The 19450-nt window shown below is 39.2% G+C and overlaps 1 protein-coding gene across 1 annotated transcript in view; it reads right to left on the bottom strand.

Annotated features, from left to right (window-relative positions):
• babam2 (BRISC and BRCA1 A complex member 2) overlaps nucleotides 1-19450 on the bottom strand; it is a 77343-nt gene that overhangs the window by 34014 nt on the left and 23879 nt on the right. The window contains exon 6 of the mRNA XM_061082822.1: nucleotides 18404-18478. Coding sequence (XP_060938805.1) covers nucleotides 18404-18478 — 75 coding nt within the window. The remainder of the gene's footprint in view (nucleotides 1-18403; nucleotides 18479-19450) is intronic.

The following is a 19450-nucleotide window of genomic DNA, read 5'->3' as shown; positions in this document are numbered from 1 at the left end:
ATGCTGGAAACCTCTGATGCTCAGCTGGGGGTACAAGCAGGTGGGTGGGAAATCTGCGTTTGGAGATTCAGTGTGGGTGGTTATGACGGGGTGGGGGTTTGTATGATTGTGGATCGCATGTTCGCCTAAGGAGACAGGAGGCGGGCATGACCTTTGGTAACACGGAGTCATATTAGGGTCACTGGATCTGAACTGCGTGCTCTCTAACCACACCTCCCCTTGCTCCTCTCTTTAACGGCCTTTCCTAACAGAGAATGCTGAGGTGTTGTCCTTCACTTCTGTAGGTCATATTTTGCCATTTACTTCCTCACTTCAAAAGGTGGTGACGGAAACCTATATGTTAGATGTCTTTTGAAAGGCACGGTGCATTGCATCAGTTCCTAATATAGGAGATGAGCGCTTTATCTATTTATGTATATACTCATGGGGATGTAAGGAACATCCATAACATGTGGTGGGCTTTCTCAACAGGCAGATATGAAAGGGAATGTACATAAAAAAACGCCTGAATTAAAGGGTAAGGAATGCTGTACATTTTCCGCTTATATGCATGAGACGCAGAGAAATAAATATGACTATATATATATGAAATATATATATGAATTGAACAGTAGAAGATTAATAAACATAATCAATTAAAAGTGAAAGGCCAGAAGCATCATCATTATCAAGATGAGACATACAAAGTAAATATGCTCCATAATTGCATGTCATGAGTCAAGAGATGACTAAGTTACAGTGTGGAATATGTTGTTTATCATTTGCAAACAATTATCAATTCACTAGCGTCAGAGGCATTCTGTGACATTAGTCACCACCACATATGCTCCCACACCTCGTTATCATATGATTGGACCAGACTTAATAGGCCAAATGTGTGTCATCATCAATAGGATGTGAGGGCGCTGAGGTTTTTCTGATGTATTCTTACCTCTGATGAGGACTACTAGCTTAGTAAGGCAGTGCTATAAAGAAAAATTTAAATTGGACAGAGGAAAAAAATAGAGAACATACGAGCTGAAAGCAATGTCAAAGATATAATACAACTCAATTCACTAAAAAAAAAACATAATTTAAATAAAAGGTCAAGCAGCTCACATTTTCTCTTGTTGCTAACCACCTCATCATGTGGCAAGGCGGTGGTGCCACTAGTCATGTGTCACAACATGGAATGATGGAGAATGCCTGACTCCTCCAGCTCGAGGCACGACCTTTCCAACAGCCTGTCTGTCAAGGCAGCACCAGGGTTGTAGCTGCAAGTGATGGGTCAGTGGGTGGAAGTGCACTGATGGAGGTGAGGGCGTGAACCAAATAAAGCAAGTGTCACCTGTATCCTAACAAAACCAAGCCCTCTGACCTTGTCACATTTACTCTATATTAATTCATCATCTGGATCTCTTGCCTACAGAAGCAGATTGCAAGGTCAAAGGTCATCTGTGATAAAGTTGGACTGTCAAAGGAGCAAGCTTTGACATGAAGGCCATTCTGACCTCAATAAAAATGGAGGCATCTGACAACTAACAATACTTGAATATGGCTCTTTTCCAACCATGTGCCTGTATATTAATCTATCTTAATCTAATTATAAACATATTGCAAAAAAAAAAATATACATCTGACATCTTGCTGTCAATAAGTTCCTTGACGTTACAGCAAGCATAAACAACACAAAATGGAATGCAGCCATTTCTGCATCAATAAGTATTGAAATGCTTTTGGTTCTGTAACTACAATCTGGATAATAAATAAGCAGCAGAGTAAGAGGTATATATGTAGGTTAGGGTTAGGGTAGTGATAAATGGCAGTAATAAAGTTGCATGTAATAATAATCTAATATTCTACTTGTGGATTGCGACTGTTAGCCTGCTAGACAAGCTAGCTACAGCAGCTTATAGTGACCCTGCCACATTATTTCATGTCGTGCCCGACTTTCCTGCTGAAGCTTCCTGCCCAGACCTGACCTGACAAGTGCAACAAAACAGGAGAATGAGGAAGATGTGTATCAAGCACAGCAGCATATGCCCACACAGTCTTCACACTCCTTGGTGATGTTAGTGATGTGCTGCTGTGTATATTTATTAGTCTTCTGTCCTTTTTGTTTTCGTGTTATACGTTTGTATTATTCTGACTTGACTGAATACATCAATGGCAACAATTGCTTAACACGATTCACAGCTTTCAACTAATAATAAAAAAAACTTGTGGTTGGTTTGTCTTACTATATTACCAGTGCCACCGTTCTCAGAGACTGAAGACAAGTTGAGCCAGCAGAGGGGTGCTACTAGAGTTTAACAAAGGAAGGGCTATGTCATAAGTTCAAATATTTGGATTTAGCTCCCTGGGTTTTTCAGGGAGTAGGCATCACTTACCACAAATTGATATTTACAAGATCAGGGATGAAATACTTTTTCGTTTCCACAGGGTTTTTTATTTATAGGCTGCAGTAGATCCACCAGCCTACGTGCCCTGTCATACCTATTCCAGGGAATATAGTGCAGTCATAGTACGCTGTAATATATAATGACCTCATTAGTTTTGTGAGTAATTAGTACAGTGTGGCTTACTGCATGCTATTACAGAATCGCAACAGAATCGCAGGGCTGAAACGTCTCATTATTCAGACCTCTATTTGAAACTAGGCACAATCCATTTTTCAGTATAACCAGGACATTTCCAGCAAAGAGGAATTTCTTCTCTCATAACATTTTCTTGGGCCCACACCCAGGGTCCTCCCTACACACCAAACTCTGAGCAGGGCTCAAACTACAGAGGACTGTGTTAAATTACATTAACTGGGCCCAGTAAAATGCAAGGCTCATATTCTGTAAATGTTTTGAAACAACTAAGGGCTGCTTGCCCTTTCTTTGAATATAATAACCTACTGCTTTGGTTATGTTTGGTCAACATGGATCACAAATTAACAAAATTATATCCTTCTTCATGGAGCACTCTGCTTCCTGCAAGGAACCTTCTAGCTTTTTCATGACCTACTCACACATTTTTACCATAAAGCTACTGTGGAAAGGGGGGGGGGGGGGGTTAATGTCAGTTAGAGAATTGATGAGTTTTTGGGTGATGCAATTAGGTGGGGGCATTCGTAACTCTATAAAGGAGTAATAAATACATGTTTAAAACTTCACAGAATTTGTTTTTTATAAACACCAAGCCAATATTAAAAGATTTAAAATAACAAACAAAGAACATGGCAAGTTTACATTGGGTTTCTAAAATCGTGAACAAATTATCGGTATTCTTTACAAGGCAAGGGCGTGACTGCTGAAAGCTCTGAAATCATGGCAAGGTGGCAGTGCCATCGCAAATTTTACACCAACCTGGGGAGGTGTTCCTCAGGTCCTTTTTGCCACTCAACAAAAAAACATGAAATCATAAGCACAAACGGCAACTTACACTCATTGGTGGCATAACTGCTAATAATTACACCCCATTTTATTTGTCTGTTGTTCACATTGGTAGTGTGTCCGCTACTAGAGGCGGAGCTGCTGGCACTGGAACTGCATTTCCTTGAATACAAGTCAGATTATGTACTTAACTAAATGTCAGGACACTACAGCGTGAAGACTTACATCTTCCGGTCTTCCGATAACAATCAAACCCCTGTTAGAACAAATGAATAGATTCAGGAGGTAAAAAAAAGAGAGTGCTTTAGGAAGTGTTGGAAATACGTTTGTGAAATAGACAGATAAACATTGTGTTTCACAGCAGAATAAACAGAGATAATTCTCTGAAGAATATATTGTTGAAATGAGAAGCAAAGTATTGTGCCCTGAACAGGTGCTGTAAATATGAATTGATATTAATGTGAATATTGTGCATTGAATATATAAAGTTGCATAACTGCCTTTCTTTGTGAATATTGATGCTTGTATATTGAGCCTTTAAAATAAATTGTAAAAAATAATAAATATGTCCCAACTGAGTGTGTTTTCTGGTAGATATCATGGTTGTAGATCTCGGCTTACATTCTGAATTAAAAAGCAATTATTTTTCAAATATTTACAATAATATTTACAGGGGTATGAAAGCCACAAATTTGATAATTGTAAACCTACATTTCAAACTGAAATGAACTATTCATATGATCACTCTAAAGATCTAATTTCACTAACCAATGTATTTACTTCTTTGATCATGTTTTCCTGCTGTTGAGGAAGCAGTATATTTGCAGCTGCAATCTGAATCAAATGTTTTTCCACCACAACAGGTGCTTTTTTTTCTGGGAGGCCTCAGAGATCAGTCACATGCACTAATGATTAAAAACATTAAACTGTCTGCATTACCCCTGAACATTCATTGCTTACACGCCAGTGCACAGGTGCCCTTTGATTTTCAGAGCTATAGCCAAAGTTTGTCTGTCCTCTGTTCGTGACAGTCTGACACACGAGTGAGATGAAAGCATGATACTATTAACAAGAGCAGCTTCATCCAGCTTCATCCAGGCTCTGTCCAACTTTTTCTCAGAAGGCTGAGAGCTGTGGGGACCCAGATGTTAAACCACCTGGCGGTACTCACAGCTGTGTTCTCAAGCCTTTAGAGAATTAGAGCAAAACTAATCAGATACAAAGTTCTGGACCTACAACTAGAAGGCTCAATTACAGACTACAGTCAATGAAACACAGGTACATTAAGTCCCAGCGTCCTCCTTTCTGATCACATTATAACAGTGGGTAATTCAAGGTGAACTTGCTAATGCCACCCTTATTTTTATGAAATTAAATAAATGTCAAAGGTTTCTTTACTTATTAATGATCGTCATAATTGATTATTTAATATCAGCGAAGTTTGTCTTGGTAGTGGTCTCTTTAGTATTAGACCTGATCACAAAGTACTGGTGGTTTATCAGAAATACAAAGATAAGAGAAACTAGTTTATCCGCTCTGTTTAAAGGCTGTGAGACAGTGAACAGTTAACTGTGAGGCTATATCAGTGAGATAAAATTAGAAACGATAACCCTGGATTAAATGCTGCATTGTTTCCTGTGGAGACAATGTGCCTATGAAGGTAGTTGGAATCCCATGGAGAAATGGCATCCTCCACAATTGACAATAACAACTACTCTATGGAGAGATAATTAAAGATAAACATAATGAATGGCTGTATAAGTGAAGACCACAAAGTATCAAAAATAAGGTTTTAATTAAATTAAAGTTAAAAACTTAAATCAAAGAATTCAAGTAGATCAAGTACATACAAAGTATCTATTAACATCAAATGAATATTACAGCCATCCTATTAAAACCATGGTCAGGGACCCCTGGTATCTTTACCCTGAAATAAACCCAAGCACTGATGTAACGCTTATATATAATAGCCAACAACCCACCAACCCACTGTATCCTTCTCTTTTGCAACTACATACAGCATCTTGCAACAGAGGAGTTTCAGTTTGCTGCGTCAGCAAACTTACAAGAGTTTCCTACACTCTCTATCACATTGGAGTAAAAGCCACCAAGGAGCAAATATTACCCATATTTGGTATCATTTACTCAATGACATTTCTATACAAACAATAGTTCTGTAGTGAAAGGTGTATATCATGTACGTATCCCATATTTTGTATGTTTAAATACATTTTTATTCTCTTGTCTACCTCATTGTCTGCTGCTGTAACAAGTGAATTTTCCCGGTGTGTGGATCGATAAAATGTTATCTTATGTTATCCTGTCTTTAACATTACTACTAATTAGAAACAAGCTATTTGGAATAGAGATTAATTAATGAAATAATCCGTAATATCAATTTTGTTGTAATTACATCATGCATGCAGATAAAATAAATGTAATGAGAATGAAAATGTATTTTTCAACACTTTGCTTTTCTGCTTTAGAGCCATTACAGCTGACATTTAAATTTCTCTTTCTGAGCATACCAAGCCATAATACTTCCACCATTTAAAAAGCCACATAATTGTTTATCTGCGTGGAAGCATTGGCTGGCCTTTTCAGATTTCAGTCATTCACTGCATTAGTGAAGCCCAAACTGGCAATTACTTGACAATGTCTTTTGGGCAACTTGGTTTCCTACTAAATGCCATGTCTCAGTGCCATACAGATACACATCACTCAGCAACAGAACTTTCACAAAGCACTATGAAAACAAAACTAATGCATCTTATAATGCATCGGTTTACCCTGTATTCATTCAAAATATAGCTGAAGATTGCCCATGTGTTGTAATCTGTACTGTCATGACAGATCTTATGACAGCGCTGGCAGTATACTGTCCCTGGATAAAAGGCATCTTGGCTGCACACCCCACCAAAATAATTTGCAAGGAAGAGGAAACAAACGGCTGTTTAAAAGTATTTACAATTTCATTTTACCCCTGTTGGTTTGTTGTCAAGGCCATCCATCCCTCCAAAGTGGAAAAGGTAAACGGCACCACACATCCTCCACCTACAATGTGGTCCTTTCATTCTTTCCCAGGAGATTTAACCAACCATTTACCCTTGGCCTCGTGTGACTTCAGCATTAAAACGATTGCTGGAGCAGTTCTAATACAAGTGACACCCCCACTGCTCATTCAGAACTGAAGAAGACCCTCTAGAGGAGAGGTTGAATGTCTTTACCATAGACTGCTCCAAACTGCTAAGATGACGCTGATCAATATGCTTTAAAGCGGCAGTTCATACACCAATGGGTGACGTCACGCTAGGTTGCCACTTGGTCTTTAAGTATCTACAACCATTTAGTTAACAGAATTTAAATACAGAAATGATTTCAACAGGCCAAACAGGTACGTAGAACAACTCACATTTGCTACACCTACATGACATTTCAGGGACGACCACATTTTCATTATAGCCGCTTTCAGACATTTGCCTGACATTTTCCAGAAGGCGGACAAAATTAGTTTCTAATTTCTATCACACGACAGACACAATGCTGGAAGATTGCAAATATCTAAGGATGTAATAAAAGAGCCAGACAAAGATGTCCACTTGGAAAAACAATGAGATTCGAGAGCCTTTCACCACAAGAGACGACAGCAGTTTCAATGTGCTGTGAACAAAAACACTGTGTTCTTTTCTGGAGCAGAATTTATATGTTATGTTCTGCATCTCGCATCCGTAATCCAGACGCTAACCCTCGCCTGAAAGTTTAAAAAAAAGGTCCTGTTGTTATGAAAATGACGTGTACAATGTGTCTTATATGAAAGGCAAACTCTAGCTAAAGTTTGCCCCTAAAGTCCTTTGCGTTTGCCAAACTCAAGAAAATGTCTGGACCCCAATTTTAGGAGTCTTTCCAGAGTTCATGTCTGAAAACAGCATGTACCAGAGCACACACACGTGTGAGAAAAGCATCACTTTTTTGTATAACTCAAGGAGCTACAGCAAACAAGAGACGGGAAAAAAAGGAGAAGAGACAGAAGAAGCAGAACTAAGGCAAGGAGCAGCACACCACTCTGGGCATTATGGGAGTAACCTGCAATTATTTTATAGCTCTTAAGATTCCTGAGCTCTTAGTCAGTGTTTACCGTGCAAGGGCACGGCAAGGCCACAAATTACAACCACTTGCTTTGGCACCGAATGCTCAATAGTCACGCACAGGTCCAAGCTTTCTCTCAAAATAGCAGGCAGGCCAAGAATAGAAAGACAAAAAAGGTAATAAATGGAAGGCACCCAATTAGATGATGATCTTTTTTGTTTTTCATGTTGTCATAGGATCATCAGAATTGGTAACACAGCAGTCGTTCTGGGCTGAATCATCCAGAAACAGCAAATTCTATTCAGTTCCCTCCACTGACAACAGCTCATTTGACCTGATGTGCAGCCATGTGGTAAAAACCACAACCAGCAGGTCAAACCAACAGATAAGTGAGACTGTCAAGGAGCACAGCAGACACAAGTCTTAAGAATCCTCTGTCCTGGTCATGACACAGCAAATGACACAACAGACATTATTGACAGCACAGCCAGCTGTAATGGTCGACTGAGGGCCATTTTAATTATAGCCTCAATGAATCCTAAATGTTGGGTGCTGTAGTCACACTTGATGACGTTAAAGACACAGTCTCCTTTGTCACAACCCCATGTTCACATGGAAAGAATATACGTGCATGGTTGTGTAAGAATGCCTATACGTGTGTTCATGCGTGTGTGTTTGTGCGTGTGTGTGTGTAGTGGCTAAAGAGTTGTATTCCAAGTCTGTGCAGAAAATTGTGAAAGACTCAGCATGTGACGCAGCAGGCTATCTTCAGCCACGACTTCTCCAAATGCTCAACTGCCATGCAGAGGGGGACGTAAACTGGACAGAAAACCGCAACAACGAAGGCCTCAGGAGCGGTTGAGAAAGGAGGGACAATTATGTGGTAACCGGAAAGGTAAGGTAACCACAGCTGCTGCTGGCTGATGAGGTTTGTTGAGTTATCTCTTTAAAAGCTGTGGTGGTCACCATGTCCTCACAAAAAGGGGACAAGAACATTTGGACAAACACATAAATAAGCATGAGTGCTAGGCCCCGGAAAACCCAAAAGGTGCTCTGTTGCCAGTGGTGATTCAGCGTAGGCAGGCACATAAGTGGCTTTGTGTCACTCTCCAGCTCTCTTTATCTAGGTTTTGCATGGAGGACTTAGGTTATAAAGTGTTTTTCTTAAAGAGATAGTCTGGTGCATAGATTGATTAGACTGAGAATCATGGCTCAAAATGCTCCTATAAAGGATTATAACTATATTTACCATTTCCCATGGTTTAATAGGATGCGGACATTTTCTGTCAAGTTCTGGCATTTCTGTAGCAGAATTTTAACTTGACATCTTTAAATGAGTTACAGAAACTCCAAGGTTAATGTAAAAGTTAGAATGAGCAACATTTGATGCGTATTGTTGAAGACAACACAATACATACATGGGTGATTTTCTGGCTATGTAGAGTGATTGACAGCTATGATATTTGTTCTGAATGAATAAACTTGCTCTGTGTATATGCCGGGCAAACATATAGAAAAAACTAATATAATTTGAAAAAAATCTATGATTTCATTCTATGCACTGATGAAGTGAACTGGACCCTGCTCAAAAACATGTGCCTCATACAATGGACTAATTAATCTATTGGTTGATTTACATAAAATGATTCCGCAACGATTGTGTTACACAATTCTTTAACTAAATTTATTCAAAGCAAAATGCTGAATATTGTCTGCTTTTAACACCTCAAATGTGAAGATTTGTTGCTTTTCTCTGTTCTATTTCATTGAAACCTGATTATAAGTTGAGTGAGACAACAAAACCAAAACATCTATCAGAAGATCACACTAGACTGGACATGTACAATTTTCTGGGAATTCTTTCAATTGCACAATTGAGTTTTCCACTACGTGTGGATTGGAGACTAAATGTCACTAGAATAACAACAATTTAAATAAATCTGATATTACTCAACGTGTGCGATGCTTAACAGATCTTTATTTTGTAATCGTTCTTTTTGGAAAAGATTGCATTTTCAAGTCTTAATTCAATTCCATCAAAGCATAAAGCACTGTTGGGGATTTAGTCACACCTGAATAAAAGTCACCTTATGAGATAACTGAATTAATACAATTATTTTATGTGCAGAAATGTATGAATCAACTGATTGTTAAGAAAATACCCGTCTGTTTATTCCACAACAGGCAAGTGAAAACACTTGTTTTATATTGTATTTGTATCATATCAAAAACAATACTTCATCTGATTGAAAACAATGTGCACACCTTCAATAAAATTAATTAGATTAGATTCAAATTTGAGCACAATGTTTTTGAGATTAATAAATCTTATAGTAGTAATATATTTTCCTGCTAATATATTTTCTGACAAAAATGTATCATTAGTCAGATTTGCTCTAAACTCAATGAATCAATATAATTTTTCATTTGTAAACTGTGCACCGCTCCATCATCTTCTGTGTAGATAATGAGTTCATTACTTGGCCATGACTGAGTGTTGCTAATGTTTGTGATCTATTATAAAACCCACACTTGGAGACACATAATATCAATATCAGCCAATGAAGAAATAGAGGTGAAGAGTGGGTTGGTGAAATCAGCTGTGTTTAATAAGCAACACCTACGTAATCAGCCCCCTGAATTAATAAAAGGCGACCTCTCAGTAACGCATGCGGTTTGATCCCTCAATAACCCATTTAACACAAACACAATAAATGGTTATATGGGCTATAGGTTATAGAGATGTTTTTCGTTTTTTGTTGGCGGTGTCAAAACTTGAGTTGTGCAGAGGGAAAACACTGGGGTGAGGAGGCAAAAGCTTTCAGTGGAGGTTAATAATTCAAACGACATTTTAAACTTTGTACTGTAACATGCCCGGGAGCAGTGTAAACAATATGGGTGAAGAGAAGGTATATCTAATGTGTTAAAAGAAGGTTGTCTCCAAGGAATCTATGTAGCAATGGTATACACACCAATTTTATACTGTTTAGTAAAAGATATTATCCTAGATATGGTGCTTGGTACAATACTGAACAGTTAAAGCATTAATTTTAACGATTTTCGATGTTTTTCTTATAGCTGAATACTTCATTGATAACATATCTAGTGCTCAATTTCACTGGAATTTCTGCTTTGACAATAAATAATAATAAAACAGTGTATGTGGCTGGTTAAGGCCAAAGATTTCCAGAATTTATTTAAAAGGTAATTATGATTTGATTTGTGATTTGAACTAATTTAATATGGATATTGGATGTTTCAATAAAAACACCAATTCTGCTTGGTTATAAAAATGATTATTGTACTTTTACTCCCTACATTTAAACAGAAATAGCTATACTTTTGATTATTTACATTTCAAAAACAGTTATTCCAATATATTAACTGGACAGATTATCTGCAGTGTATTATAAAGAACAACTAAATAGTTTAAATCAAGACACCAGACAGTCAATGTAAAGTCTCTGTAAAGATCTCTAAACTTCACTAATACCTCAGGGAAAACTTCCACTTTGCTGTGATTGTCTAAAAAAGCTTGTAAATACATACTGAATAAATACAGTGTTTATTCAGTGAAGAGAAATGAGCACAGTTTGTTATGCTGTGTCAAAACAGCAAACAGGTTTCAGATGCCACCACACCAAACTGTTTGTGTGTCAGTACAATTTTCTGTGCTTCTATTGTATTAATTATGCTTTGGAAAGCAACTATTCGTCTTTGGGGACGGTTTCTCACAGGGCACCACACAGGTTACACAGGATGCACAAAGATTAGCTATTGTCCAGCTCCTCACTGTCTTAACAGATTTTAAATCCAAAATGCAACAAGAAATTTGCCCTCAGGCTTGGCGGTGCCATCAGTGGAGCAGCTCCCGTCATGTTTTATGTCTCTTGCTCGGCCAGATCTCATTGTGCGAGATGACTGGTTCATGTCAGGCTAACAGGCTTAAAGCTTCATGCATCCATGGGAAAAGACCATAGAGTATAAAAGACATGTTAAAAGCTTGGTCGAGAGAATTCAGTGAATCAACATCAGATCAATGAAAGAAAGATTGATTTTTTTACCCGACCATGATCCCCTAATATAACACATTCACCCAGATCTGCTAAAAAATGTATAAATTCTTTCTTCGCTCATATCCCAGCTCACCATATATTTGAATGAAAATCAGTGCTGTAGTTTTTTAAGTAATTCCAGTGGGAGACAGACCAACACAGAGCAGTGAAATCATTATCTCCTTGGTGGAGGCAACTACATCATATCACTGTGTCATGTTCACAACTGAAAAAGGTCCTGAGTCTTATTTAAACTGGTTCAATTGATTTTATGATGAAGCTCATTTTGTGGAGGACATCAATTAAACAAAGAGACAGGAATGCCATTATGCCTAAAGATCACAACTTGAATTGTAATCTCAATATTGGTCAGAAGAATACCAGTAATTATCTTCAAATCAATGAGCTCTAGCCGTGGGTTTAACTCAGAATCCTTCTACTGTTAAAATGATGCATTCTCATCAAATATTTGTACGTAACCACAGCTGATTTTTTTCGGCATGGGTTCTGTGGATAGACAATATGATTAGGATATACTTGCCCCTCACTCTGCTGCCAACCCCTATAATACCTTAAGTCTGGCCTCCAGAGGGAACAACGCTGCTCTCTCACCCTCCTGCAACTGAGGTGGAAGACTGTGGCTTGATAAACACGGCCCGAAGGAACATCACAAGCACGTTTTCAGAGGATCATTACGAGGACATTTTCATGTTTTCTCCTCCTTTGTGAAATGTTTACTGAAGCTGATATGTATCAGTAAATGGCGATTTGATAAGAAAAAGAAATGTCATTTAAACCCACATAATCTCCTGTTTAAGGAATATCTAGTATAAATATCTATTTATAATAAAGATCTTAACCTGGCAGACAACAACAATGAATTTGACCATATGTGGCTGCTATTTTGTTTTACAGTTTAACTCAGGTTTGTTTGAATTTAAAATCATCAGAAAAATACTAGCAGTGTCTGGGAATGCAGCTTTTGCTAAATGCTGATTTAGGAACTGACATTTGCATGAAAGAACAAAAAAACATGACATGAATTCAAAAGGAGGTACAGAAATAATCGAGTCACTGACGCTGGCACCACAAATTAAAAGACAGAATGAAAGCCAGAGGCTCCGCTTCACCCTGACCCTCCCCCTGTCAGTAGCTGCCCGTGGAGCTTTGAAGGTTAAAGTGTGTGTGTGTGTGTGTGTGTGCGTGTGTTCTTGTGTGTGTGTATGCTTGTAATAATTAGAGTAAAAATAATTAGATGTAAGTGCTCTTGTTGAAAGCATGCACAGCTTGAACAGACAAAATTAAGATACAGGGACGCCCGGGGCTCAATACAGCCCACCCTCAGGTCAGTTCTGCAGGATGCAAAGATCACCTGGGGGGATGCAGGATACCAGTTGCCAGGCAGTGGTGAGGCTTTGTATATAAAAAGGTTAAAATATGTAAAAAATACAAATGTGGCTTTAGAGGAGAAGCTCATGATTTTGGGAAATATTCTCATTTGCTTTCTCACAGAGAGTTAGATGAGAAGATCTATAGCACTCTCATATCTGTACATCTAATATACGAGGCTTAGAATGTAGGTGGTTAGCTTAGGTTAGAACAGAGGCTGTAAATAGGGGGCAACGATAAGTATTACTCTTTTTTTATGTTAGCAAAATCTATCGAACAGCATCTCCAGTGATTTATGTCTAATCTGTAAAGAAATCAACTACGATAACTCACTGTTTAATAAGGAGTTGTGTGCCAGATTATTTCTTGGCTCTGTAAATTCCTGGTGTCTCCACCAGATGCATGACAACTGCTCAGAGCACGTCCCTATATAGCTGCTTTTAGACATGCACTGGAGTCTGGACATTCTCAAAAAGCTGTCTCTATGGGAGGATGCAAATGTCCAGTGTGGCAGTTTCCGCAACTTTTCCTGCCAGACCCTTACTGAAATGTCCAAGGGAGCCCATGAGAGAAAAGGGAAGGGAAATGTCCTTGAGTGGGTGGGCCTGTCGCTGATCTTTCTAACATGCATCGGACGCGAAACTGGAAAAACTAATAATATCTCAGGAAAAAAATGTGCCTTCTTCATTTGTGAAAGATAAACCCAATTTTCCAGAGTTCCTGTTTTAAAGAGCTTCTTTTAATCAGTCTATTTGCTAGGCTAAGCTTACGGCTGCTAGCGGAAGGTTCAGATTTAACGCACAGAATCAACAGCGATAATAATCTTCTCATCTAACTTTGTGCAACTGAAGCAAAAAGCACATTTCCTTAAATGTTGGGATCGTTCTTCCACATATTTGATGAGTGCCAACGAAGATGGGAAATACAGCAGGCCGACGTGAAGCATCATGATCCAGCAAAACATGAAGAATGTACAAGCTTAGAGTCTAAAAAATCAGCAATTAGACCTATCCGCTGGGAGGAGCAACAGGGTAATCAGGAAAAACCCTCAGCAGCAAACTGAACGGTAAGTGCTTTTTACAGCTTTAATAGACACATAAGCGGCTGTAAACATTTCACATGGGGTTTATGAGGATTTATAATGTCAAGACTGGATATTTCTCTTCACAATTGTATGATTTACTTAGTTAAATAAATGCTCTGTTCACAGCTCATACAATGCTTCATTTTGAAGAGTTGGAATCTAGAAATCTTAACATTAACAATTGTATTTTTGCAATACGCATTTAATACTGTCTGATTAGGCAAAAAATGATCAAGATAATTACCAAGATATTTTTCTCCCATCCGAACCCCAATCACATCATGTGCAGACAGCGGCAGAGAGTCTTAGCAGCGGCTCTGATGCAATTGCTCAGTGATCTGATACAAGAGCACACAGCGCTATAACTATTCCATGTGCCTCCATCATTTATCAGCCACAGAACACAGCAGATATCAGTTAGATTTCGCAAAAGTTTGGTCACCTGAAAGATCCTGTTGTTGGATCAATGACAGTTGAGGACCCCAAACATGCGCGCGCACACACACACACACACACACACACACACACACACACACACACACACACACACACACACACACACACACACACACACACACACACACACACACACACACACACACACACACACACACACACACACACACACACACACAGCTTTTCGAGCTGGTGACATGGGTCAGTGCTTGTGGGGGAAACAAAGCTCAAGTGAAGCGAGAGCAGAGGGCTCAGTCACGAATGTGGCGTCACTCCGCTCTGATCAGTGTAGACATTTAGAGGCAAGCCGCTGCTACACATACATATAAATATATATAATTATATATATATGTGCTCTACGGGACAAGGATGGACAGACAAATGGCCACAAAAGGTCATGGTTATAATTAAAGGAAAAACATTTTCTGCATCTTCAAGTTAGATAAACAACTTATATATTTCAGGATTAATAGTATACGTTTCATGCCGTTATACATTTAGGCCTGAATATTAAAGGCTGGTTTTATCTCATACTGCCTTTCGGAATAAATCTGTTAACTCAACCATTACAAAGGAACTTCAAACTTCAGTACAAAACCTCACAAATATGCCATGAAGTGGGAGGTCAAAGGCCAAAGCTAAACGAGAGGGTATGAGTGAAACCAACTTCAGAGTGGTGACAACCCAGAGGTCAAGGTACAATCACTGAAACAGTGGCCAAGAGAACTGCATGCCCTTTAAAGAGGAAGAAAACTGCCAACACGCATCTGTGTGCATTTCGCTATCTTCCCTTCATCTCCGCTCTCAGTGTCCTTCCTACTCTTTCATTTTGACTGTGACTGCGCCCCTTTCAAAATAAATAAATAAGTAAGCCAGAGTTCCTCCCCCCTCCCCGAGGCTGGCCAGTCCATGCGGGAAGGTAAACATGTCCACTGTGGTGAGCTCAGACCACGCGGATGCTTCGCTCCAGGTAACAGTCGTCCTCCACAGCCCTGCGCCCACCAGCAACATCTCGGCGTTCACGAGCAGCGCAGAGTAGCCTATGTCTGAACAGATTTCCGCTTCAGTGCCAAACCCTCCCTCCTCAAGCAAGGACATCCATGGAATTGATGAGAGTTTGATTCAAATGAGGGTCAACAGTCTGACCTCTACCTACAGTACCTGGCTGATGGCTTGTACTCTGTCTGCAGTGTATCATCATTTTGAAATTTTTGTAGAAAGAAAACCACAAGGTATTAAATAGGCTGGAATGCATTCAAAAACAGCCCTGTGTTAAATAATGCATGTACCAGTGGTTACTGCCACTATGTTTATTTTAATAGCTATCACTGCAGCTTGCCAGATTACAGTGCATTGTCTCGCAGCAAAGGTTGAGACAAGTTCGACTGTTTATACAGTTTTTACACCAATGTGTCAGCACCATAAACCTTACCTAAAACTAGATGATAGGACAGCTCACTAAAAGTGAAGCCAAAGTGTCTTCATTTGCCTCGGTGTCTGGCTACAGCATAGGTCATAAAAACCTCCTCCTCCATGTTTATGGATGGGACATTGACCAAATTAAATACTCTCCAAGATGGTTTCTGTCATTTAAAGGTAGTTCTTGTCACACGTGTCTATATATGCATGTTTTTACAAGTTAAAGTTGGTATAAATTTATTTGATTTTATTAAAATGGGGTTTAACATTGTGATTGGTCAAGTGCATGTATATGCGTGACCTTGATACTACGACTCCATCTCCTGATCGCCACTGGGCAAACCCTGACTCCAAATGATGTAATTGGCACAAGATGGCAGCATTCAAATCTGGGATATTTGGGATTTCTGGATAGTGGGAGGAAGTAGTGAAGTGTCATCCATCTTCATATTAACTCTATGGTCGTCACTTAGCACAGTGGTCCCATTCAAATGGAAAGCTGAAAAAAACAATCTGCTTATCAAATCTAAACTGAAAACTGCCACATTTACAAAGTGATGAGTGGTTTTCATTTAAAACCATGTTTACATGAAAATGACAAAGAAGGTGTAGAAACATTAGCAGACCGATCTAGGTAGTGACCACCAGATGCACATGAAGGAGAGCTCAGTCAGTGAACTAAGATGGCCAACCTCAGAAAAGTTATTTTATTCTGAGTTGTGATTTCTGTGGTAATAACTATATGATAAAACATATCCTACATCATTCAAATATAGATTTAAAGGTTGCTCCCCATGGCAACAGTTGAAGCTCCAAGGCATTCACATTTTTCTAATAATTGTGTATAATAAACACAAAAGCCTTTTTTAATGGACATTTCTTCTCCCTAATATCTCATAGCTCTTGAAAATCCCATTTGCTCTATATAAAGGCCTACTCTTCAAAGGAAGATAATTTTCCCTGCAATACCAACAGTAACAAATTGAATGATTTAAGTAAATCCATTAGAATCCAGTTGAATTAGACTTTTGGAATGTTCATTTACAGTGAAAAACATGTAGAAGATCTGCCAGTTCAATCAGAGAGTACCGTAGTGAGTTAATTAACGGCACCTCAATTGCTCTACATTACAACATCTACAGAATTACTTGCAGTGAAGAAATGCACGAAAACACTCAACACTGACGGAACTAATTGTACGACAAGTGTCAAACGGAAAATTCAGGTCATCGGCTTGGCATACAGCACATGTGTGTTCTCAGAGTCCAGCCTATACGCTGCATAATCCCATTCCTAATGCGGAGGTGGACAAGGTGTGGGCTCATGTTCATTACTTTACTCTCTGCAAGACGATACTCTTCCTATGTCTAAGTCTCCCATGGTGATACTATGTATACCGTATCTGCCAAAGACAGCACAGTGCTGCAAGAGAGTGAATGTGTGTGTGTGCATGGTATGAATAGGGTGACAGGAATGCACATTCATGTCCAAGATATTGTGATAAAATCACTAAATATTACAGAGTTCTTCTGAAATAACATTGTGTCAGTGGCTATACAGCCACCACCATCCCCTGGTTCAAGGTGTCAGTGTTTCTCCCTTGCTTTTGAAAGCCTTTGCATAGAAACTCTCAGCAAGTGACACAGTGACAGCGTACTTGTTTGAAATAAAATGTCACACTACTGCTTCCCACCAGGAATGAGTCTAGAAACTTTCCTGCAATAACACACACTGGTAAAAAAAATCCATCAGGACCAAAAGTGTGGCTCTGAAATAGGACTTTTGGATGGGTACACTCAAAGACTGCTGAGAGAGAGAGTAACGAGTCTCAGTGCTCCTGGTCAGAGAGACATGGGGACAAAGCCTGATGTGAGGCTGATGATGACTGCTGTTTCCCTTATGTTTACCATCATTTCTCCTCACAAACAGAAACAGAGGCCAGGCTGGAAAAGGCCAGAGAGCCAGAGCCTCCAGCGTGAGCACGGGCTGGGTGGGTGGGTGAGGGTGTGTGTGGGGGGCACAGAGTGAAGAGAGAACTGGAGATAGAGGAGAGATTGAGAGAAGGCAATCACTGATATGAGAGAGAGAGAGTGAGAGAGAGTGAGAGAGAGAGAGAGAGAGAGAGAGTTTGGGCTAAGCTGCCTCCAGACACCACGGGGCTCAGAGCAGATCGAGAGTGACGGCTTGCTGATTAGTCAACTCACAGCCCCCAAGACTGGAGTCTAAACACACACACGCACACGCACACGCACACGCACACGCACACACACACACACACACACAAACACACACACACACACACAAACACACACACACTGTCCATTTAAATAAGCTGTTATCATTGCACACATACAAAACACATGGACACACATACATGTAAACAAATGAACACTCATGATATCTCATATCAGAAGGATCCAAGTCATGGCAAAATCCAACTAGTGACGAACAAGTCTGGTGCCCTGTCTGCAGTGTGCACTTACATGGGTACATAATGTGGAAAATGTGTGGAGCTTGACAATGGGTAAAAATGGGTATTGTTCTGATAAAGTTACCTTCAGGAGATAGACGGGAATGTTGCTGAAGTCCACCGGGAGTTTAAGAAGGAAACGGGCTGAAAACTCTCCTGTCTGGAGAACAAGAAGCAGAGGTAAGGTGTACAATATACAGTTCATGAAAAAACATAATACTTCTATATAATAATATTTATTTGAGACGCATCAAAAAAATGTACTTTTCCCTTAACATTATCATCAACAAGAATCCTGCTGAGTTTTGTGAACAGCACCAAACAATACTTTGCTTTGGGGAATATAAGTAATTTAATTGTCACTCTTTTCCTATTTTAACAAAATATACCACTCAACACATACATACATACATACATTCAACACACGTATTGCAATCCTCAAATAATGACCATAAATTTGAGGCAATCATAAAGACAGATGGTACCTTACACGCCCTTTGCAACACAGACAATTTCCAAAATCTTTGAAGAATATCATAACTTTTCCTAAAGTACTGAGCTTTTTTCAACCACAATTACAACCACAATCATCTTCACAGAGACTGGATGTTGCAACAACCTTACTGCATCAGTTAACACCAACTTTACCAGACAAATCTTCGTGAATCGTACAATTATCTGTTCTACTAAAGCAATGATGGAGTTTTGAAATGGGGAGCTCAAAGGTAAAAATCAGTATGCTTTCTATTTTGAATGAGAAACGTGAATTTGATGTATGACTTTCCAATACATACAATTGTCTCTGAATGTGCATTTTGTAGTTGAAGAAAACTGGGTTATGTCCTGTTTATGAGATACTGTCACTGTGTCCTCAGGTATTTGTCTTCACACACGCAAACAGAGGACAGCACAAAGGCTCTGAAATTCATGTACCATGGGGTAGAACTGTGGTTGGTCAAAATCAAACCAAAAATACATTATTCTGACTCATCTGGCTCCAGTTATTTTGCTCAATCAAACAGGAAGTCTTATCACATACTTTTTCCTATGGAAAATTTCAGCAAACATCCAGAGATTTCCAGACAGAAAACTGTGTGTAATTTATGCACAAGGGTTTAAAAAAAGGCACAGG

This window comes from Limanda limanda, chromosome 12 (genome assembly GCF_963576545.1).
Source record: "Limanda limanda chromosome 12, fLimLim1.1, whole genome shotgun sequence".
In the NCBI taxonomy this organism is placed as follows: Eukaryota; Metazoa; Chordata; class Actinopteri; order Pleuronectiformes; family Pleuronectidae; genus Limanda; species Limanda limanda.
This window is presented reverse-complemented; position numbering and strand designations above follow the sequence as displayed.